At 50.4% G+C, this 17,243-nt stretch overlaps 1 protein-coding gene and 1 non-coding gene across 2 annotated transcripts; one reads left to right on the forward strand and one right to left on the reverse strand.

Annotated features, from left to right (window-relative positions):
* Positions 1–242: 242 nt before the first annotated feature.
* Positions 243–8,986, reverse strand: Nagpa (N-acetylglucosamine-1-phosphodiester alpha-N-acetylglucosaminidase). Its single transcript, XM_034507884.2, has 10 exons — positions 8,856–8,986; positions 8,300–8,758; positions 6,361–6,500; positions 4,903–5,011; positions 4,575–4,703; positions 3,661–3,866; positions 3,505–3,552; positions 2,634–2,735; positions 2,477–2,540; positions 243–1,018 (listed from the first exon to the last, which is right to left on the reverse strand). The coding sequence occupies exons 1-10, from the start codon at positions 8,939–8,941 to the stop codon at positions 808–810; spliced, it is 1,554 nt and encodes a 517-aa protein (XP_034363775.1). The 5' UTR covers positions 8,942–8,986; the 3' UTR covers positions 243–807.
* Positions 8,987–10,839: 1,853 nt separating this feature from the next.
* On the forward strand, positions 10,840–10,946 carry LOC117712253 (U6 spliceosomal RNA). The gene has a single exon (XR_004607301.1). It is a non-coding gene; the product is annotated as a U6 spliceosomal RNA (small nuclear RNA).
* The last annotated feature ends 6,297 nt before the right edge of the window (positions 10,947–17,243 follow it).

Raw genomic sequence — 17,243 nt, forward strand, 5'->3', positions numbered from 1 at the left:
GGATTCTGACACTCTGAAACCGTAAGTCAAATTAAATTGCTTTCTTAGATAAGTTGCTTGGGTTGTGTTTTATCACAGCAATAGAAAAATAACTAGGACAACCGCCTATAGTAAATGGTTAGGGCCAATCAAAGTGTAGCCTAGCCTGCAGCAGCAGCACTTACTGGAGTTTGCAGGAACACAGAACACTGCTATATTGCTGCAGCAGCTCAGGACTCAGACCTCACACGCCCCCTGGTGGCTCATTTTAGTATCCCAATTTATTCAAGTGTTAGAAAACTCCTTTGGGGAGCAAGACAACAAAAATAGGTCTGTAAACAAGGCGACTTCCTTCCCTCCTCATCCCTTCTTATGAGGAGCTTCCTGTGACAGGATGCAGAGTTCCAGTTGGCAGTCCATCGATGAGGCTGCATAAAAGGCAGTGTGCCATGGCTGAGCCAGCGGGGGGGGGGGGGGGGGTCTTTCTATTCCACCCCTATGCAGGTAGCCCAGGAGAGTGGCCACTCTTGTCATGACTGGGTTACAGAGTTCCATTTGCTAGTGGCTTCCTGGGAGTCTTTGGCAGTGGCGAGACCCCTGCGGGAGACAGGCCTCTCTGGGCAGCAGATATAGGCAGGTGGGGAAGCAGGTGCAAGCTCTCCAGAGCTCCTTATTGCTGGGGTGGCATGAGCCACAGCATGGGTACATGGCCAGGCAAGGGGTGGGCGCAGAGCATCCATGCCTGTGGCCTTACACATCCCCTTGTAAAAGTGAGGAGCAGGGACAGTATTATCTGGAGCATGCCACTGGGGGCAGCCGAGGTCTCTGTCAGTCCTTGAAGGGGTTGCAAGTTTCCTCTGTTTGCTCCTTCTCTGCAGCCAGCACTTCCCCATTCAGCTCCTGCAGTGGGTGGTACACATAGTCCCCATCCAGGTGCCGGTTCCTCTCTGTCCTGGAGCCCAGGAACAAGGACACGTTGACCCCGGTGCTGATCAGCAGCAGAAAAATTAGGGTAAGGGTAAGAGCCAGCCACGTGGTCCTAAGGCAGAAAAGAGAGACTTAGGCAGGGGGTGGGGGGGTGGGGTGGGGGGGGTTGTCAGCCAGAACCCACACTGGGAATGCTAGCCCAATGGGCAGGGAGGGGAGTAGGTATATGGAAGACACATGCAGGGACTACCAGAGACAGTCTCTGATGTTTTAAGAACATTTAAAAATATTTTTAGGAGCTGGGGAAATAGCTCATGCTTGTCTTGTAAACATGAAGACCCAATTTAAGTCCAGCAGAGCTGGGTGTGGTGGGGCCTTTAATCTCAGCACAAGTTCCAGGACAGCCAGGGTTACACAGAGACACAAAACAAAAGCCAGACATGATGGTACACAGCTTGGAAGATTGGAAGGTGGGTGCTCACCGGCCAGCTAGTCTAACCTAACCTGGGAGTTTCAGGTCAATGATAAACAAGGTGGACAGCTACCGAGAATGACAACCAAGGTTGTGGTCTGGCACGCACACACACACACACACACACACACACACACACACACACACACACACCAATGTGAATGTTACTGCTTTCAGATATTACTAATGTATTTTTTGCAGTACGGGAATTGAACCTGGGTCTTTGTGTGTGCTAGGCAATTGCTCTACCACTGAGCTACATCCTAACTGCCCCCCCCCTTTATGTTGTAATAGGATCTCACTAAGTTGCCCAGGTTGGTCTTGAACTCAATCTGTAGCTTAAGCTGGCCTTGAACTTGCTATTCTTATGCTTCAGCTTCCTGGAATAGCTAGGATGACAGGCTTCTGCTAGAAGGTCCAGCTCAAGAATGTTCATTCTGTCTGTCTGTCTGCCTATTCTATCTCTTGTCTATCTTATCTGTCTGTCCTATCTATCTGTCTGTCCTATCTATCTATCTATCTATCTATCTATCTATCTATCTTGTCTTCCATATCTCCATAACCACATTAAACTCCTGATCCTTCTGCTTCCACCACCCAACTGCTGGAATTATAGGCATGTGCCACCATGCCTAGGTTAGGAAGTGCTGAGGACTGAACCCAGGGCTTCCTGCATGCAAGGCAATCAATCTGCCAAGTGACCCACAGCCCCTGATTCACAATCCTTTACATGAGTCATGTGGAGATGGAACTGGAGACTCAGGAAGCAGCAGAAAGGAAGCAACTGCAACACAAAGCCTGAACACACAGAGTCCAGAAGTAAGGTGAGGCCTTCCTGTCTCTACAGCCCTGCTCCAGCATCTAAGTGGAGCCTCTGTGGCCAGAGATATCAGGCCCATGGCCTGCTGCCTTTGACTTCCACTGGGCAGTGGCCCAGGGTCCTTCTCGCTTGCAATCCTGGATGCCAGTTTTACCTGTGACTATCCCTGAGCTTACAAAGTAGAGAACCACTTGCAACCTCCTGGCCTGGCTTATGCCTGGACGGATGCCACGCCTCATGGATGGGACCAGGGGCTCAGCCTGTGTTGGAACACCTACCTGGTGAAAGAGGCCAGCTCTCCTGCCCTTGGTGTGGCCTCAGTTGGCTGGAGACACTGCTTCACTGCAAGACACCAGAAAGAAGGGCTGAGAAGAGCCCACCCACCCCAGACCTGCCCCAAGGGTTCCCATTTCAAGAACCTTCAAGGCTCTGTACCTTGAGAGAAGCTGCAGTTGCCAGTCTGGGGGTCACAGGGACACTGGTGCTCACACTGGCAAGGCCTCTGGCAACCTGGCCCATACCAGCCCAGAGGACACTCTGTGGAGAGGAGATGGTGGCAGGTAGGTCTCACCTTGGGTGGCATGATCACTGTTATAGGACAACCTGGCTCTTGGGTGTGTGCATGGGCATGCTGAAGAAGATGCCTCCAGATCCCTGGGGCCCCACCCTCTAAGGTAACTCAGCTGTAAACAGGGTTGTGGCTCAGTTTCTTCAGTGCTTGTCTGAGATACATGGGGCGCTGGGTTTGATTCCTAGCAACCTATAAGCTGGTGCTATGCCTCTAATACTAGCACTTGAGAGGAGGAAGCAGGAAGCCGGTGTTTGAGGCCATTCTTGGTTACATAGTAAGTTAGAGAACAGTCTAGGCTGCATAAGACCTTGTCTCAAATAAAACCCAAGTATACTGCCTAGACTTAAGGTGGGCTCTAGAGTGTATGACCTTAAAAGAATGAAGAAACTGAATGGGAAGCCAACTGAGGCTGACACTGACAAGATCCGACTGACACCTAGGAGCACCAGGAGCTGCTTTCCAGGTGTTAAGGACTTTGGTGGCTCTCCCTCAGGTGCGTGGCATGCCCACACCTTGGTTTTTGCTATTGGTCCTTGGAGTTGAGTGGACACTACTGAAAATCTGGCCTCCTCCTTAGTGGGAACTTTTCAGCAGGGAAGACAAAAGGTGATTCACATGAGAAATGAGAAGCTCTGAAGGTAACTTCCAAGCCAGGAGGGATGAAGGCATCGTAACAACTGCATGCAGCCGGGCCATGCCCTCCAGGAGCATTTGCAGGCCACTGGCAGCTCTCACCTTCACTGCAGTTGGATCCTGTCCACCCAGCATCACAACGACAGCCAGCTGCCAAAGCAAGACCATGGAGGCCAGGTGAGAACAAAGGCAGGAATCTTAACATGGGAGAGCTAGGGTCCCACCAGCTCACCACCCTCCTGTGGGCTCCCCACTCACTCTCTGTGCACAGCCCATGCTGGCTGCAGTTGGAGGGGCCACAGTCCAGCTCACTGCAGGCATCACCCCGCCAGAAGTGGCCGGTGCATTCGCAATGGCCATCCACACAGGTCCCATGGCCACTGCAGTTGGGTGGCTGGCAGCGGGGTTCATGCACACACACCACAGTGGAAACACGGCGGGGACAGCGCCACATATTGTCCTGGCTGTGGGGGATGCACTGTGAGAAGAGGCCTAGGCCTTGGTGCTGGTCCCTGCTGCAGCCTATGAAGGCTGTTCCAGTTTGCCTTCATCTCCGTTCTGACAGTCGTGTGTGTGTGTGTGTGTGTGTGTGTGTGTGTGTGTGTGTGTGTGTGTGTGTGTATGTGTGTGTTTTCACTTACACACATATGGAGTCAGGACAACCTGAGGTACCTGCCATTTGAAACTTTTATTTTATTTATCTTTCTCTGGCTTAGACCTTGCCAACAAGTAGGCTAGGCTGGCGGCCAGAGTGTCAGGATTCACCTGTCTCTTCCTCAGCAAGGCTGGGATTGCAAGCATGTGCCATTCATAGCTGGCTTCCCGTATGGGTTGCTGAGTTTGAACTCAGGCTTTTCCTACTGAGCTACAGCTCCAGCCTCTCCCTGGGTCATTTATAGGATTTCCCCATTGCCTACAGTTTGCCTTCTGGTGAAGGCTCCCTCAACCCATGCCAGGTGTTTCCTCAGCTCTTACTTCACTGTCCTTGAGGAGGCCTTTCCTGACCTGTCCCAGTTTCCCATGTGTGGGTTCCCTGAGGAAAGAAATCGTGACTCTTCTGCTTACTTTTTTGTGAGGGCCCGGCACACAACAGGGCTTCAGTATTGATGAGTGAGACAGTCCAAGGGAGGGCATTACTTCACCTCTCTCAGAGGTGGTTCAGGTGCTCTTACCAGTGATCTGAGGGGTAACTGGCCAGGGTCCCATTGAGCACAAAGGTGGCAGAACCGCCTCCATCCAGGTTGATGGCATTAACCACATCTTGTCGCAGCAGGAAATCTGCCATCTCCCACAGGTTGAGGCTGTGCAGAGGGGGGATGTAGCTGAGTCCCCATGGGCTCTGGCTTAACTGTCTTCCTTCATAGATACTATTGCCCCCACTGAGGCAGATGAAACTTCCAAAATGGCTCAAAAGCTGTCTTGTCCCACCCACACCTCAGAAACTACTGGAAGGCAGAGGCAACTGAGTACAAACATTCTTGGGGGATCCCTGGGACTCACCCGCGCTGCTCCGTCTGCCCATCGGCATGGAAGAGTATAAGCTGCCCCTTACGGTCATGCCCCACGGCTGTCCTGGCTGACACCACGTTCACAAATTTGCTAAAAGAACCTGAAGGAGAAGGGTCCTGGGTGCTTACCCAGCTCTCCAGGAGACCCTTTAGGCTCCCCCACTTTCTTTTGATGGTACTGGGTTCCTTCCCTCATGCACTGAGGTAAGTGGGTCACTGAGCCACATCCCAGCCCCGCCTCCCATGAGCCTTCATGTCACAGCCACAGATTACACTTCATGTAATCTCAGTCTCCAGAAACTTCTATCCTGTGGAACAAAATCCACAGGCCTTGCCTGAGGTCCTAGGCCTCACTTCTGTTCTTGTTCACCCAGCAGCTACTCTCTGCTTAGGGCCTTGCAGTCTGCACTCTGCCAGGAACCACATGCCTCTGCCCTGAGTTCTTCTGATAGCTTGTTCCTTTGATCCAAAGACAGCCTCTTTAGTCTCCCTGTCCCCCTACACTATACCCTGAAATAGCCAGACTCTCGGGACCAAAGCATCTTTTCCCACCCCAGTATTTTCCACTCTGGAGATACGCATGTGTGTGCACATGCCCGTAGAGGTCAGAGGATAACCTTGGGTGTTGGTCCTCAGGTGCCATTCACTTTCTGTTTGAAACAGGGTCTCTTGTTAGCTTGGAATATCACCACGTGGCCATGGACCCACCCATCCCTGCCTCCATCTCAGCATCCCTGGGACTGCAAGTGTGCAGTGACACTTGGCTTTTTATGTTTCTTCCTGGGGTTCACACTCGGGTCCTCACACTTTTAAGGCAAACACTTTACTGACCAAGCGGTGGTTTCTGGATGGGAGGTGTAGGGAGGGTGGCCTCATGGTTCTGCATTAATTACAAACTCCCAGGCCATGTGGAAGCCATTGTGCCACAGATCTGCAGCACTTTGCTCACACTGGTGTTTCCGGTCCCCACCGGGTCCCCTTTCTCCGGTTTCTTTCTTGGCACTTGCCAATTCTTTCCAGCTTATTGCCAAGGATTCTCCTTATACATTGTACAAGACTGAATCCCCGCGATTCCCACTGTAGTGCTAAGCACTAAATAGCTGCTCAGTAAATGCTTGGGAACACTAAAGGACAGCCCACTCACACTGTTCCTGGGTCTGAAGAAAGCTGATGCTGGGGGCCAGGAAGGTGGCTTAGTGGATAAAGTGCCTCCTGTCACACTTGACAGTCTGAGCTCAATACTCAGGATGCATGTGGCAAAAGGAGAGAAGGAGCTGTCCCTTGACCCTCCCCCACACACCATGGCATGTGTGCCCCCCTGCACACAAACACCATGGCATGTGTGCCCCCCTGCACACAAACACCATGGCATGTGTGCCCCCCTGCACACACAAAGTAAATAAATCAAAACACAATAAAAAGAATGCTCTAGGTGCCTCTGCTTCCTGACCTGTCTCCTGCGTCTCGTCACACTCGGTGGCTTGGCTCTCGTTGATGTAGATGCTTCCATTGCGGATAAGCCACACAACCCCGCTCAGCAGCTGCACGAATGGATTCCCAGTGTCCAGAACCTCCTCCTCAGACAGGTACCTGGAAACGGGGAGGCAGGAGATTCACTCATTGGCAAGAACAGCTTTGGTTACCAAGGGGCTTCTTGGTGTTCATTTTTTTTTTTCAGTTTTTCTAACTGATTCTGAAATTAGCATCTGTTAGATTCTAATACCCTGGCTGCTTAAGCAAAAGTCAAACAGCCAACCAGACGAAGCATCTGTCAGCACCAGCCGTCTGGACTCCACAGACACTTTGAGTCAGCCACACAAAGACTGCATCTGATTGCTTAGGTTCCTGAAGGCACAGCCTCAGCCGGGCTGTTTGAAGTGGCTTGTGCTGGATGACTCTGCAACTCTTCCTACCTAGGCCAGAAGGAGAGCACATCCCCTGACAGTCTAGCAGGACTCGGCTGGGATGCATGCTAAAGAGGCAAGGCTGTGATCGGTGCAAACGCAAACTTCCATGTGCACTCGAGGAGTGCTCTGATTGGTGCATGTATTCAGTTCAGTTTGGAGGTGAGCTGGAAGTCGCTCTCCCGTGTGCCTACATTAGATGCAACCAAAGAACCTGCATCTCTTGCCATCTTTAGTAACATCTGCTGACCCCATAATACAAAGAAGTAGCAGTGAGCTATGCATGGACAGAATAGGCAGCTGCTTGGCAGTTAACAAGTGAGGACGGGCTGGAAAGACAGTGCAGTGGGTAAAGATCTTCCCACACGAGCATGTGGACCTTCGTTCAGATCCCCAGCACCCATGTAAAAGGTAGCTGAGACAGCACACACCTGTAGCTTAGTGCTGGGGTGGGGTCGACAGGGGGAAGCAGGAGGGTCCCTAGGGTTTGCTGGCCAGCCAGGTTAACTGAACCAGTAAGCTCTGGATTCAGACTTTGTGTCAGAAAATAAGATAGAGGAAAAGAGAATAGAAGACACTTGAAGTCAAACTCTGGCCTCCACATGGGCACACACAGATGCACACACATTTAAAAAAAGTAGGAGGTGAGCAGGCCTGACCACTGACCACTGTAGAAAGAGTAATAGGGGTACTGAGACGGTGGCCATGGCAACAAGTCCGGAACAGGAACCCAAGAGAGGAACAAGGGAGACAGCTGGAATGTAGAGAGGATGAAGGGCCGAGCCAGGGAAGAGAAACTGCAGGCTGGGCACTGGCAGAATTAGAATCTATGACAACCTAAGATCAACAGTGGTGACTCTGGCTGATGTTGAAGGATGAAGAACCAGATACATGGGCAGGCCCAGGAATTGCAAGCATGGGCTGCGAAGAGCCGGGGGCAAAGCCCACTTCCAGCCTTGGCAAAAAACCAGAACCTTAGAAGAGAGCTGGAACACTAGATGGCGCTACCTTCTATTCCTTCCTGCCTGCTGTCAACTCTGGCTGCTGTCAAATTTCAAGAAATACAGAAACTGCTAAAGGTAGCCCTCAACAAGCTCCTTGCCTACCCTGGATTTCTATCCAGGAGAGCAAAAAGCCTCCAGCTTGCTGTCTGGGACTGTTCCATAAACTTTACACTATTTCCAATTGGTTCCATGGCTTCGCTGAATACGAAATGTTTGTTTTCTCTAATACTAGGCAAAGTTCGCTATGGCACAAACTGTGTTCAGGCTCACGGTCGCCTCCCCAAGGCCCCACACAAGGCCTGATCACAGAAGGAGCGTTCAGTGACATGAGTAAACTTAAAGGAAGGAAGGTGTCAGAGTAACTACTCTGAAGATGAATGACAGGAAGCTTGGTTAGGTGACCTGGGCTCGGAGGCATGGCTCTAAAAGAACATCAGAGACCCTCTGCCCTCGACAGCCCCGGGACTCCCCGCCTCCTCACCCGGTGACTAATGTCCCGTCGCGTCGGATCCCGAACTGCGCGTTCTGCAGCCCCCCAGAGCTGCTCACCAGCCTCCCGTCGCTCACCACGTTCCCCAAGCACTCGCCAGTGCCCATGCGGAAGAAGCCACCGTTCTGAGCGACGCGGCAACCGGCCGGGACAGCTGTGTCCTCCACAGTAGCGCGGCGCCTCTGCGCGCAGCCTCCGGGTCCTCCGGGCTCCAGCACCGAGAAAGTGCGTAGGGGCTCGGCGACCCGCGTCAGGTGGCCGGCCACCGCGCGTCCCTCGAAGTGCGACACAAAGGTGCGCACGGCCGCGTGGTGGCTGGCGCCGGGGTTCGAGGGTGGCGGAGGCCAGCTCTCCTGCTCTGGGCTGCCTGCGCGCATCCGGGCGCAGTCCCGCGGGGGACGTCTGCGCGCGAGTGGGTAAGGCAGCAGCAAGTCATCCTCGCGGGAAACCCTGCGGGGACGGGGCGATCGTGAGGTCGGAGGGCTATGCCTAAGAGCACTCAGGATAGCGGGATCCCAGCCAGGTTGGCCCCAGAGGCTGCACTCACCCGAAGCCTAGGCTGCACCACGCCACCCCGAGCAAGCCGAGCAGCGCGGGTATGAAGAACAGCCGGGGCCCCCTGGGCGCCGCCATATTGGATTGGTGCTCCGGTCACGTGGGCTCGCCCCACGTGATTCCAGGCCGGGCTTTTGAGTGCTTTCAGGTACCAAGGAACCGAATACCTTCCTGTTTATGAGATTACGCATTCGAATTCCATCAGGGAGGGTAAGGCTGGAAGGGAGATTGATAGCTTTTTATTTTTATATGTCAAACTCACAGAAAATTGCAAGAACAGATGTTGGGGATGTGTAAGTCGGTATAGGACTTGCTTAGCATGCTTGAAGCCCTAGGTTCCTTCTGCGCTGCACTGCACAAGCCTATAGTATTGGCCTATGCCGCAATCCCAGCATTCAGGAGAGGCAGGAGAAGCAGAAGTTAAAGGTCATCCTTGGCTACATAGCTAGTTTGAGATCAGTCTGAGCTACTTGAGACTTGACAAGTGGGGAGGGAGGAAAATTTAGAGGAGGAGGAGGAAGAGGAGGAGCAATTTGTAAGAATAAAGTTTGCAGCCCACCCGTGGTGGTGCACACCTTTAATCCTGGCATTTGGAGGCAGAGGCAGGCGGATCTCTGTGAGTTCAAGGCTAGCCTGGTCTACAGAGTGAGTTCCAGATCAGCCAGGGTTGTTGTATTTCTTAGGCAATATAAAGAGACTGAAGGGCAGAAAAAGAGACCAGAGCTTGATCTTTGTAGACGGGTTGTCTATCCCAAAAGAGCAACAGAGATTCTCCTGCAGGGAAAGAGTTGCCTGTGTGAGAAAGAGGCAAAAATGATTCTTTGTAGGGGTAGAGTGAGGGTTTTGTTTGCATCCTAAGGGACTAGCGGGGTTTTGAAGGCTCTCTTTCCCTGAGTTTAGGGTGCAGCTGCAGGGTGCAGGGCTGTCCTGGGTACATGGTGGTTCTAGGCAATATTCTCTTATGCAGTCACAGGTACCAGGGCAGCCCCGCATTTTTTCTATGCAAGGTCACTTGTAGGAACCCTGTCTTGTGAACAAAGGTATTCTATCAAAGACACTGGTGAGTTTCAGTATCCAAAGCATAACAGATTTTACCCACTACACCTATCAGGACCTTAATCATTGCCCCCACCCCAGCCCCCAGCAGCAATACAATCTAAGATCCAACTTAATTGTTCTCTTTGGTCACCTTTAGGGAACTTCTCAGCCTTTATCTTTCATGACTTTGGTGATTTTGAAGTCAGGCATACTTTGTATAGCCTGGCGGGGACCAAAATCAAAATGTGGGGATCCTTGCTAAAGTGAACAGACAAGCAAAACCATCCAAACTGGTACCATCTAGAATAGGTTCTCTTTTTCTTTTTCTTTTTCTTTTCTTTTCTTTTCTTTTCTCTTTTCTTTCTTTCTTTTGACATAGGGTTTTGTTTTTTGACATAGGGTTTCTCTGCATAACTGGCTGTCCTAGAACTAGCTTTGCAGATCAGGCTGGCCTCAAACTCAGAGATGCACCTGCCTCTGCCTCCTGAGTGGTGGAATTGAAGGTGTGAGCCACTGCCACCTTTCAGGTTCCTTTTCTTTACCAGTTAAAGAATTAAAAGACAAGAAACATTTGAAAGTCAAGCAAAGCCAAACTTTAACCAAAGAGGACAATTTTATTAGAGTTTAAGAAGACACACTCCTGGGCAGGTGAGGTGTACATCTCAGCAGCTGTCCGAAGGAAGAGAAAGGAGAAGGAAAAACTTCCGTGCAGTTTGAGTTAGGTCAGCATGAAGGTCGGCTTCATGGCAGGATGGAGTAAGAGAATGTAAGGAAGTCCAAAGTATCAGAGAAAGCATACTTAGGTTCTGGCCAGTTTCTGAAAGGCAGAGCATCTGAGAGGGAAACACACACACACACACACACACACACTGAATTCTTAAAATAAAAAAAGTAGGATTTTTTTTCCTAAAAAGGCGTCTTTTAAAAAGTATATTAGCGTTCTCGCTTCGGCAGCACATATACTAAAATTGGAATGATACAGAGAAGATTAGCACGGCCCCTGCGCAAGGATGACACACAAATTCGTGAAGCGTTCCATATTTTAGTCAGGCACTGGTAGGAGAGGAGATCCTTGGTCCCACGAAGACTGGATGACCCAGTGTGGGGGAATTCGAGGGCGGGGAGGGGGGAGTGGGTGGATAGGTGGAGGCACATCCTCATAGAAGTAGCAGGAGCGGGGACGGGATACGGGGTTTCTTGGGGTGTGGAAATGGGGAAAGGGGATAACATCTGAAATGTAAATAAAAATATCCAATAATAATATTAATATTAATAATAATAATAACCTTAGCTCATTGAAGAGAAAAGCATTGTGTCTTTTTAGTGTGGCTTATGCTGTGCAGGCATTCCTAAGGCTTGTCCCGTGGTCCTAGGGGGAGTTCCTTTGCCAGACCTGTCTGACTGGACTAACTCTTGTGCTTTGGGTAGCTTGGTTTAACTTTATTTTTGTTTAGTTTTGTTTTTGAGACAGAGTCTCTGATTTATAGGCAGGCTGGCTTGAAATTCAGTATGTAGACTGATCTGTAGCCTCTTGCTTCTGCTTAATTCCCAAGTGACAAGATTAAAAGCACAGGTCCCCAGCCTGGCCCTGTTTTTGGGTATCTTAGAATGATAGGTCTCCACTTTTTCTTCCTCTTGACCAGAAGAAACTAATTTTCCTCTAGGATGTAGGGGCGGGTGGCGAGATGGCTAGGCCCATAAATGAACTCACTGTGTAACCTGGGATCAAGACCCTGAACCCACAGAGAGGAGGAATGTGAGAACTGACTGTAGAAAGACTGACCTACACGTGTGCACCATGGCCTACGTGCCCACTCGTATCACACACACAGACTGTAATAACTGACTAACTCGGAATTCCCAGGTGACAAGTGTCCTGTATTATAGCAAATCCTGAGCCTGGGACGCTCCTGGTGAGTGTCACTTTGAAGCAGAGGTTGTCCTGCAGCACTGCCTGTCAGAGGGCTCTTTTTGGGGCTTACCCTAGGGCAGTGCCCAGTGCCTGACTTCCTCAGGGTATTGCCAATCTAGTAGGTGCTCAAGGGTTTGAGTAGGTTTAGCCCCTTTCTGTCTACAGTGAGCAGTGTGTGTCCTTGAATTTAGAGCCATGCTCCTTGGGGCCTGTGTATGATCAGGCTCAGCCACCTGTACTTGGTCATGTCCTTCCCAAAATTTATGTTCTTTGCAAGACCTCAGAATGGATTTCTTTGTATGTCTGGGTTCGTTAGACACAATTAGTTCAGATGAAGCCATCCTAGAGCTGAGGGGGTTGCAAACCTAGTCTGACTGCTATACTGAGAAGAAACAGATACACACAGGAGAGGCAAGGCTACATGGAGACATTGCAGCCACTGGAGTGGAGCAGCCACAAGCCAAGTGATGTCTAAGATGACCAACAGCCACAGCTATCCAGAGGCAGGCAGTAGACTGTGTGCCATGGACTGAGCCCAGATTCTTCTGAGATCTCCGAGAGAGCCTGCATGGCTGGTGTGCTAAATTCTTAGAAGCTAATACAGTTAAAGCCAGAAACGGGCTCTTCACAAGTGATTCTGAGGCCTGAAGTAACCATAGCTCACTCCTGTGAATGCTGTTCAGAGAGGCTGCTCTTCTGGGGGGTGGGGTTAAATGATATGGTTTGACCCCACTATGTTGGTGTGGCAGGACCATGTCTCTGTTCTTTGCTAAAGGCAGTTAGCCAGCAAGCCAAGCCTGCCAGCATCCTTCCTGACTTCAAAAGTTCTTTCTTCACTGGCTGCCAGGAGCAGACCACTGATAAGGCAAGTTCTTTGTTTTTCATCTGAGTTAGAGTGTTGGCAAAATATTTTTGTACATTGTGTAAAGTTTACCCCTGTATTATTTCAAATGGTGATTTCTCTGTCCCACTACCTGGTTTCAATCCATACGTGGTTTTCTTATATTTACTCTTTTTTTTTTTTTTTTTTTTGGTTTTTCGAGACAGGGTTTCTCTGTGTAGTCCTGGCTGTCCTGGAACTCACTCTGTAGACCAGGCTGGCCTCGAACTCAGAAATCCGCCTGCCTCTGCCTCTGCCTCTGCCTCCGCCTCTCTGCCTCCGCCTCCTCTGCCTCCGCCTCCTCCGCCTCCGCCTCCTCCGCCTCCGCCTCCGCCTCCTCCGCCTCCGCCTCCTCCGCCTCCGCCTCCGCCTCCGCCTCCGCCTCCGCCTCCGCCTCCGCCTCCGCCTCCGCCTCCGCCTCCGCCTCCCAAGTGCTGGAATTAAAGGCGTGAGCCGCCCGGTGCGGTGTATTTACTCTTAGAAGCTGCTGCCTCAAGTTTGTATAAACATTGCTCTCCCTCCGGTCTTTGTCTTGTCAATAAAAGCCAATGGGCCAATACAGAGCTTTAGAGAGAATAGGCGGAACTTCTGATTCTAGGAGGGGCGGAGAAAGAGACAGAAAGGAAAGAGGGGAGCCATGAAGAGAGGCTGAGGAAGCTGAGGAAGCATCAGAAGAGAGCTGGAACAAGAGAGGAAAGATGCAGGTAATATGGGGATATGTGTGGAGGAAGCCTGACCAGCCCGAGGGTTAGAATGGAGTAATGATTTGACTCAGTATTTGACTCAAGGAAATTTTAATAAATCTTAGTCTCTCTGAGTGGTTTTTGGGGACTAGCAAAGGCAAAGAAATACAGCTGCCAGATTAGTTTACTATTCACTGTTATAATTAAAATGATACATGTTACATAGCAATTCATGTCTGTCTGTCTGTTTGTGCTTGGGATTGATATTAGGAAATACAGTGTCCATTCTTCTACCTCATTCATTGGGGAAAGGCCTCTCAATCAATTCACCATGAGTAGTCTCACTAGCTAGCTTGCTCTGGGGATCCCTAATGATTTGGTCTCCTGGTAGAGCACTGGTTTGAGAAAGCCGGAGACGCAGCAGGTGTCCATTGCCTGGGTAGGGATGGCACGTATCTCAGCAGGCCCCCAGATTCCAAGCTCCTGACCGGAGGCCTATGATCTCCATTTGATCTGCGCCTTTGATCTGTGCCTTGCAGTCAAGATGCAGCCCCTCCCAAAGGGCACAGGCAGAGGGCGTGACTACAGGCCTCTGCCTCAAGAGATTTACAACTAATGAGATACCTGAAGGCCTGAGGGCATAGCCAATTCTTCCCCAGCCCCTCCCCCTTCTCCCTCCCTATGTAACTCAGGTCTGCCCTGATTTTTCACTCTCTGTGTGTGCACACGCACACACGCACATCCAGACTCAACTACCATCCATCATGAAAATAAATCTCTTAAACCTATGGACTCCACGTGTCTTCTGGGGCCCACCGTGGGGGATCGCAGAGCCACTGCAGCCACAGCCAGCCGCTGTGCCTAACTTCCCTCCTGGAGGAACTTTCTGCCACCCTACCCACACCTATCTGCCTTCAGAGGCTAGAATTACAGGGCCACTGCACCCACCTTGCATTTATGTGGCTTCTAGAGATTTGAAATCTCCTCCCTATGCCTTTGCACCAAGCACCTTAGCTGCTGAGCCATCTTCCCAGCCCCCATGTCCAAGATTAGTTGTTTGGAGGGAGACGGACATAAGACAGGCACATTGTGAAGAGCCCAGAGGACCTCATGTTGCTGGTGCATGGGGAGAGGGCTCCTTCAGCCCATGCAGACTGAGCCATGAAAGAGGAAAGGGGCATCTCCTGATGCCAGCATCTGGATCTGTTGGTGTGGAAACAGGAAAAACACACAAACAACAATGATAACAACGAACCAAGACCAAGCTGGGCACTGCTGCTGCAAGCCTTTAACCCCAGTGCCCAGGAGGCAGAGGCAGGTGGATCTCTGTGAGTTCAAGGCCAACCTGGTCTACAGAACAAGTTCCAGTATGTCCAGGGCTACATAGGGAAACCTTGTCTTGATAAACAAACAAACAAACAAACATAAGAACAAAACCATAACAAGAAAACAAGATGAACCCATACATTAGCAACAGCCCTGTCTCATCCTTTGTCAGATGTCTTCCTGCATGCATGAGGCACACGGCCATGTCTGAGGCCAAAGGAGACACAACATAAAAGAATCAGGGGGTATTGTTGTTTGTTTTTTAGCTTTCTCCCCAGCGCTCCTTCTGCTGCAGCCTTCATCCTCTTGTATAGCATCCTGGCCTTGGGGGTTGCTCTGGGCCTGCTGATAACACTGGGAGATGATGGTTGATGTGAGCCCGGGAGAAATCTCAGGAAGGGGTGGAAGAGAATTACAAGTTGCAGTGGGCAGTGGGCAGGCCCACCTGTGTTACTGCTTTTGAATGAAATACTTCTCGAATGATCAGCATCTACAGTCCCAGGCAAAGGCAAGACAGTGAATGGGGATGTAGGGATACGGAGGCAGAGATGCCGGGACAATTATCTCATATTAGTCCCCGCTCTGGGAGAGTTAGTGTTATTAGCAAAGACAACCTCAAGCTTCTGCAGTTACCTAGAAAACTGTGGTACCTCCACAGCAGCCATCATTGAGGCAGAAAGAACAGCCCGGTATGTATGGAGTGAATTCCAGAATTAAGCTTTAAGGTTTCATGTAGCCCAGGCTGATCTTGAACCTTGATCTTCCCAACTCCACTTTACAGGGGCTGGGACTGAAGGCTTGTACTACCATGCCTGTTGTTTTTATGTGGTGCAGGGGCTAGAATTCAGGGCCTTAACCTTGTCCTTCCTCTGCTCGCTCTCTCTCTCTCTCTCTCTCTCTCTCTCTCTCTCTCTCTCTCTCTCTCTCTCTCTCTCTGTGTGTGTGTGTGTGTGTATGTGTGTGTGTACACACACAATGTTAACTTGATGCTGGAGTTTGAACTCTGGGCCTCAGGTCCTCTCAGCCAAACTACATCCCCAGCCCTCAGTGTGGTTCTGGCATTTCCTGAGAGGATGCTCTTATCTTAAAACTGACCTGCCAGCACAGGCTCTCCTCCCTTCTTCCAGGCCTGGTCAGTAACTTAAGCCTTGGGACCACATCATTGTTCAGCTCAGTCACTAACCCAGCTCAGATTCAGGAAGGATGGGGTGGACATAATTCTTCCGTAGTCCGTTTATATGAAGCCAACGTCTCCGAAACCTGAGATCCTGTCTTGGTAACTTTGTGTTGATGCCGTGATGCTAAGGGAATCCTTAAAGGCCAGTAGGTGTCAGGGTCTGGTTCCTGCTTCCCTAAGAAGACAGCAGCCTCAGAAGCACATCACAGCTGCTGGGCCTGACAACTTAGGAGGGATTGTGGTAGGGCTAGGGGACGATTAGGAGAAAGGAGAGGTTGAAAAAATCAGTCCCACACCTCCACCACTGGTTTTCAGCAGGGCACAAGAACAAGGGGTTAGTTACTTACTGAAAACCTTAATGACAGGCTGGAGAGATGGCTCAGTGGTTAAGAGCAATGGCTGCTCTTCCAGAGGTCCTGAGTTCAATTCCCAGAAACCACATGGTGGCTCACAACCATCTGTAATTCCCTCTTCTGGTGTGTCTGAAGACAGTGACAGTGTATTTAAAAATATAAAAACTAATAAATCTTTAAAAAATATCTTAATGACATATCTCTTCTTTAAACTTTTTTTATCTAGCATGTGTGTGTGTGTGTGTGTGTGTGTGTGCGCGCGCGCGCGCGAGCGCTCTTGGATGTGTGAAGGTCAAAGGGCAGCCTTTAGGAGTTGAGTCTAGCTTCCCCTCTGTTGAGGCAAGCTCTTTCTCATTTCTGCTGCTGTGCTGTGTAGTTGGGTTGGCTGTCAAGCTCTTAGAGTTTCCCATCTCCAGGTAGGAGGGATGGAATTATAGATATGCACCACCACATTCATCTTTTAAAAATGATTTATTTATTTGTGCATAGGGGTGTGTGGGTTCTGTGCATGCCAAGACACAAGTGTGTGGGTCTGAAGACAGTTTGAGGGGTGGGTTCTCTCCTATGACAGTTCTGGGGTCAAGTTCAGATCACTAGGCAAGTGTCTTTACCCCATAAGTCATCTTGTCAGATATCACATCTGTGTGTTTTTGAGACAAGGTCTAGCTAATAGGATTGCAGAGATCAGCCTGCCTCTGCCTCCCAAGTGCTGGGACTAAAGAAAGGCTCGAGCTTTCTTGCCCCACCTGTATCTGGTTTGTATTGAAGGATTGAAATTGTGTTGTCAGGTTTGCCTGCTGATTCCTTTGTGGCAGTTTGAGACGCTGTCTCATGCAGTACAGGCTAATCTTAGATTTAGTATGTAGCCAACGATGACCCAAGACTCCTGATCCTCCTGCCTCCACCTCCCAAGTGCTGGGATTCCAGGTGTGTGTCACCATGCCAGATGACTACACAAGGGGCAGTTAATTCCAGGCTGTGGTGTGGCTCGACTATCACATAAGGATAGCA

Source organism: Arvicanthis niloticus, chromosome 6 (genome assembly GCF_011762505.2).
Source record: "Arvicanthis niloticus isolate mArvNil1 chromosome 6, mArvNil1.pat.X, whole genome shotgun sequence".
In the NCBI taxonomy this organism is placed as follows: Eukaryota; Metazoa; Chordata; class Mammalia; order Rodentia; family Muridae; genus Arvicanthis; species Arvicanthis niloticus.

Excerpts from the sequence above, each read along its gene's own strand:
- Nagpa (XM_034507884.2), bottom strand. The coding sequence starts at position 8,941 with ATGGCGGCGCCCAGGGGGCCCCGGCTGTTCTTCATACCCGCGCTGCTC. Across the intron at positions 6,501-8,299 it reads GACGGGACATTAGTCACCGG|GTACCTGTCTGAGGAGGAGG; the intron begins GTGAGGAGGCGG and ends CCCCGTTTCCAG. Across the intron at positions 3,553-3,660 it reads GCATGGGCTGTGCACAGAGA|CTGGCTGTCGTTGTGATGCT; the intron begins GTGAGTGGGGAG and ends TTGCTTTGGCAG.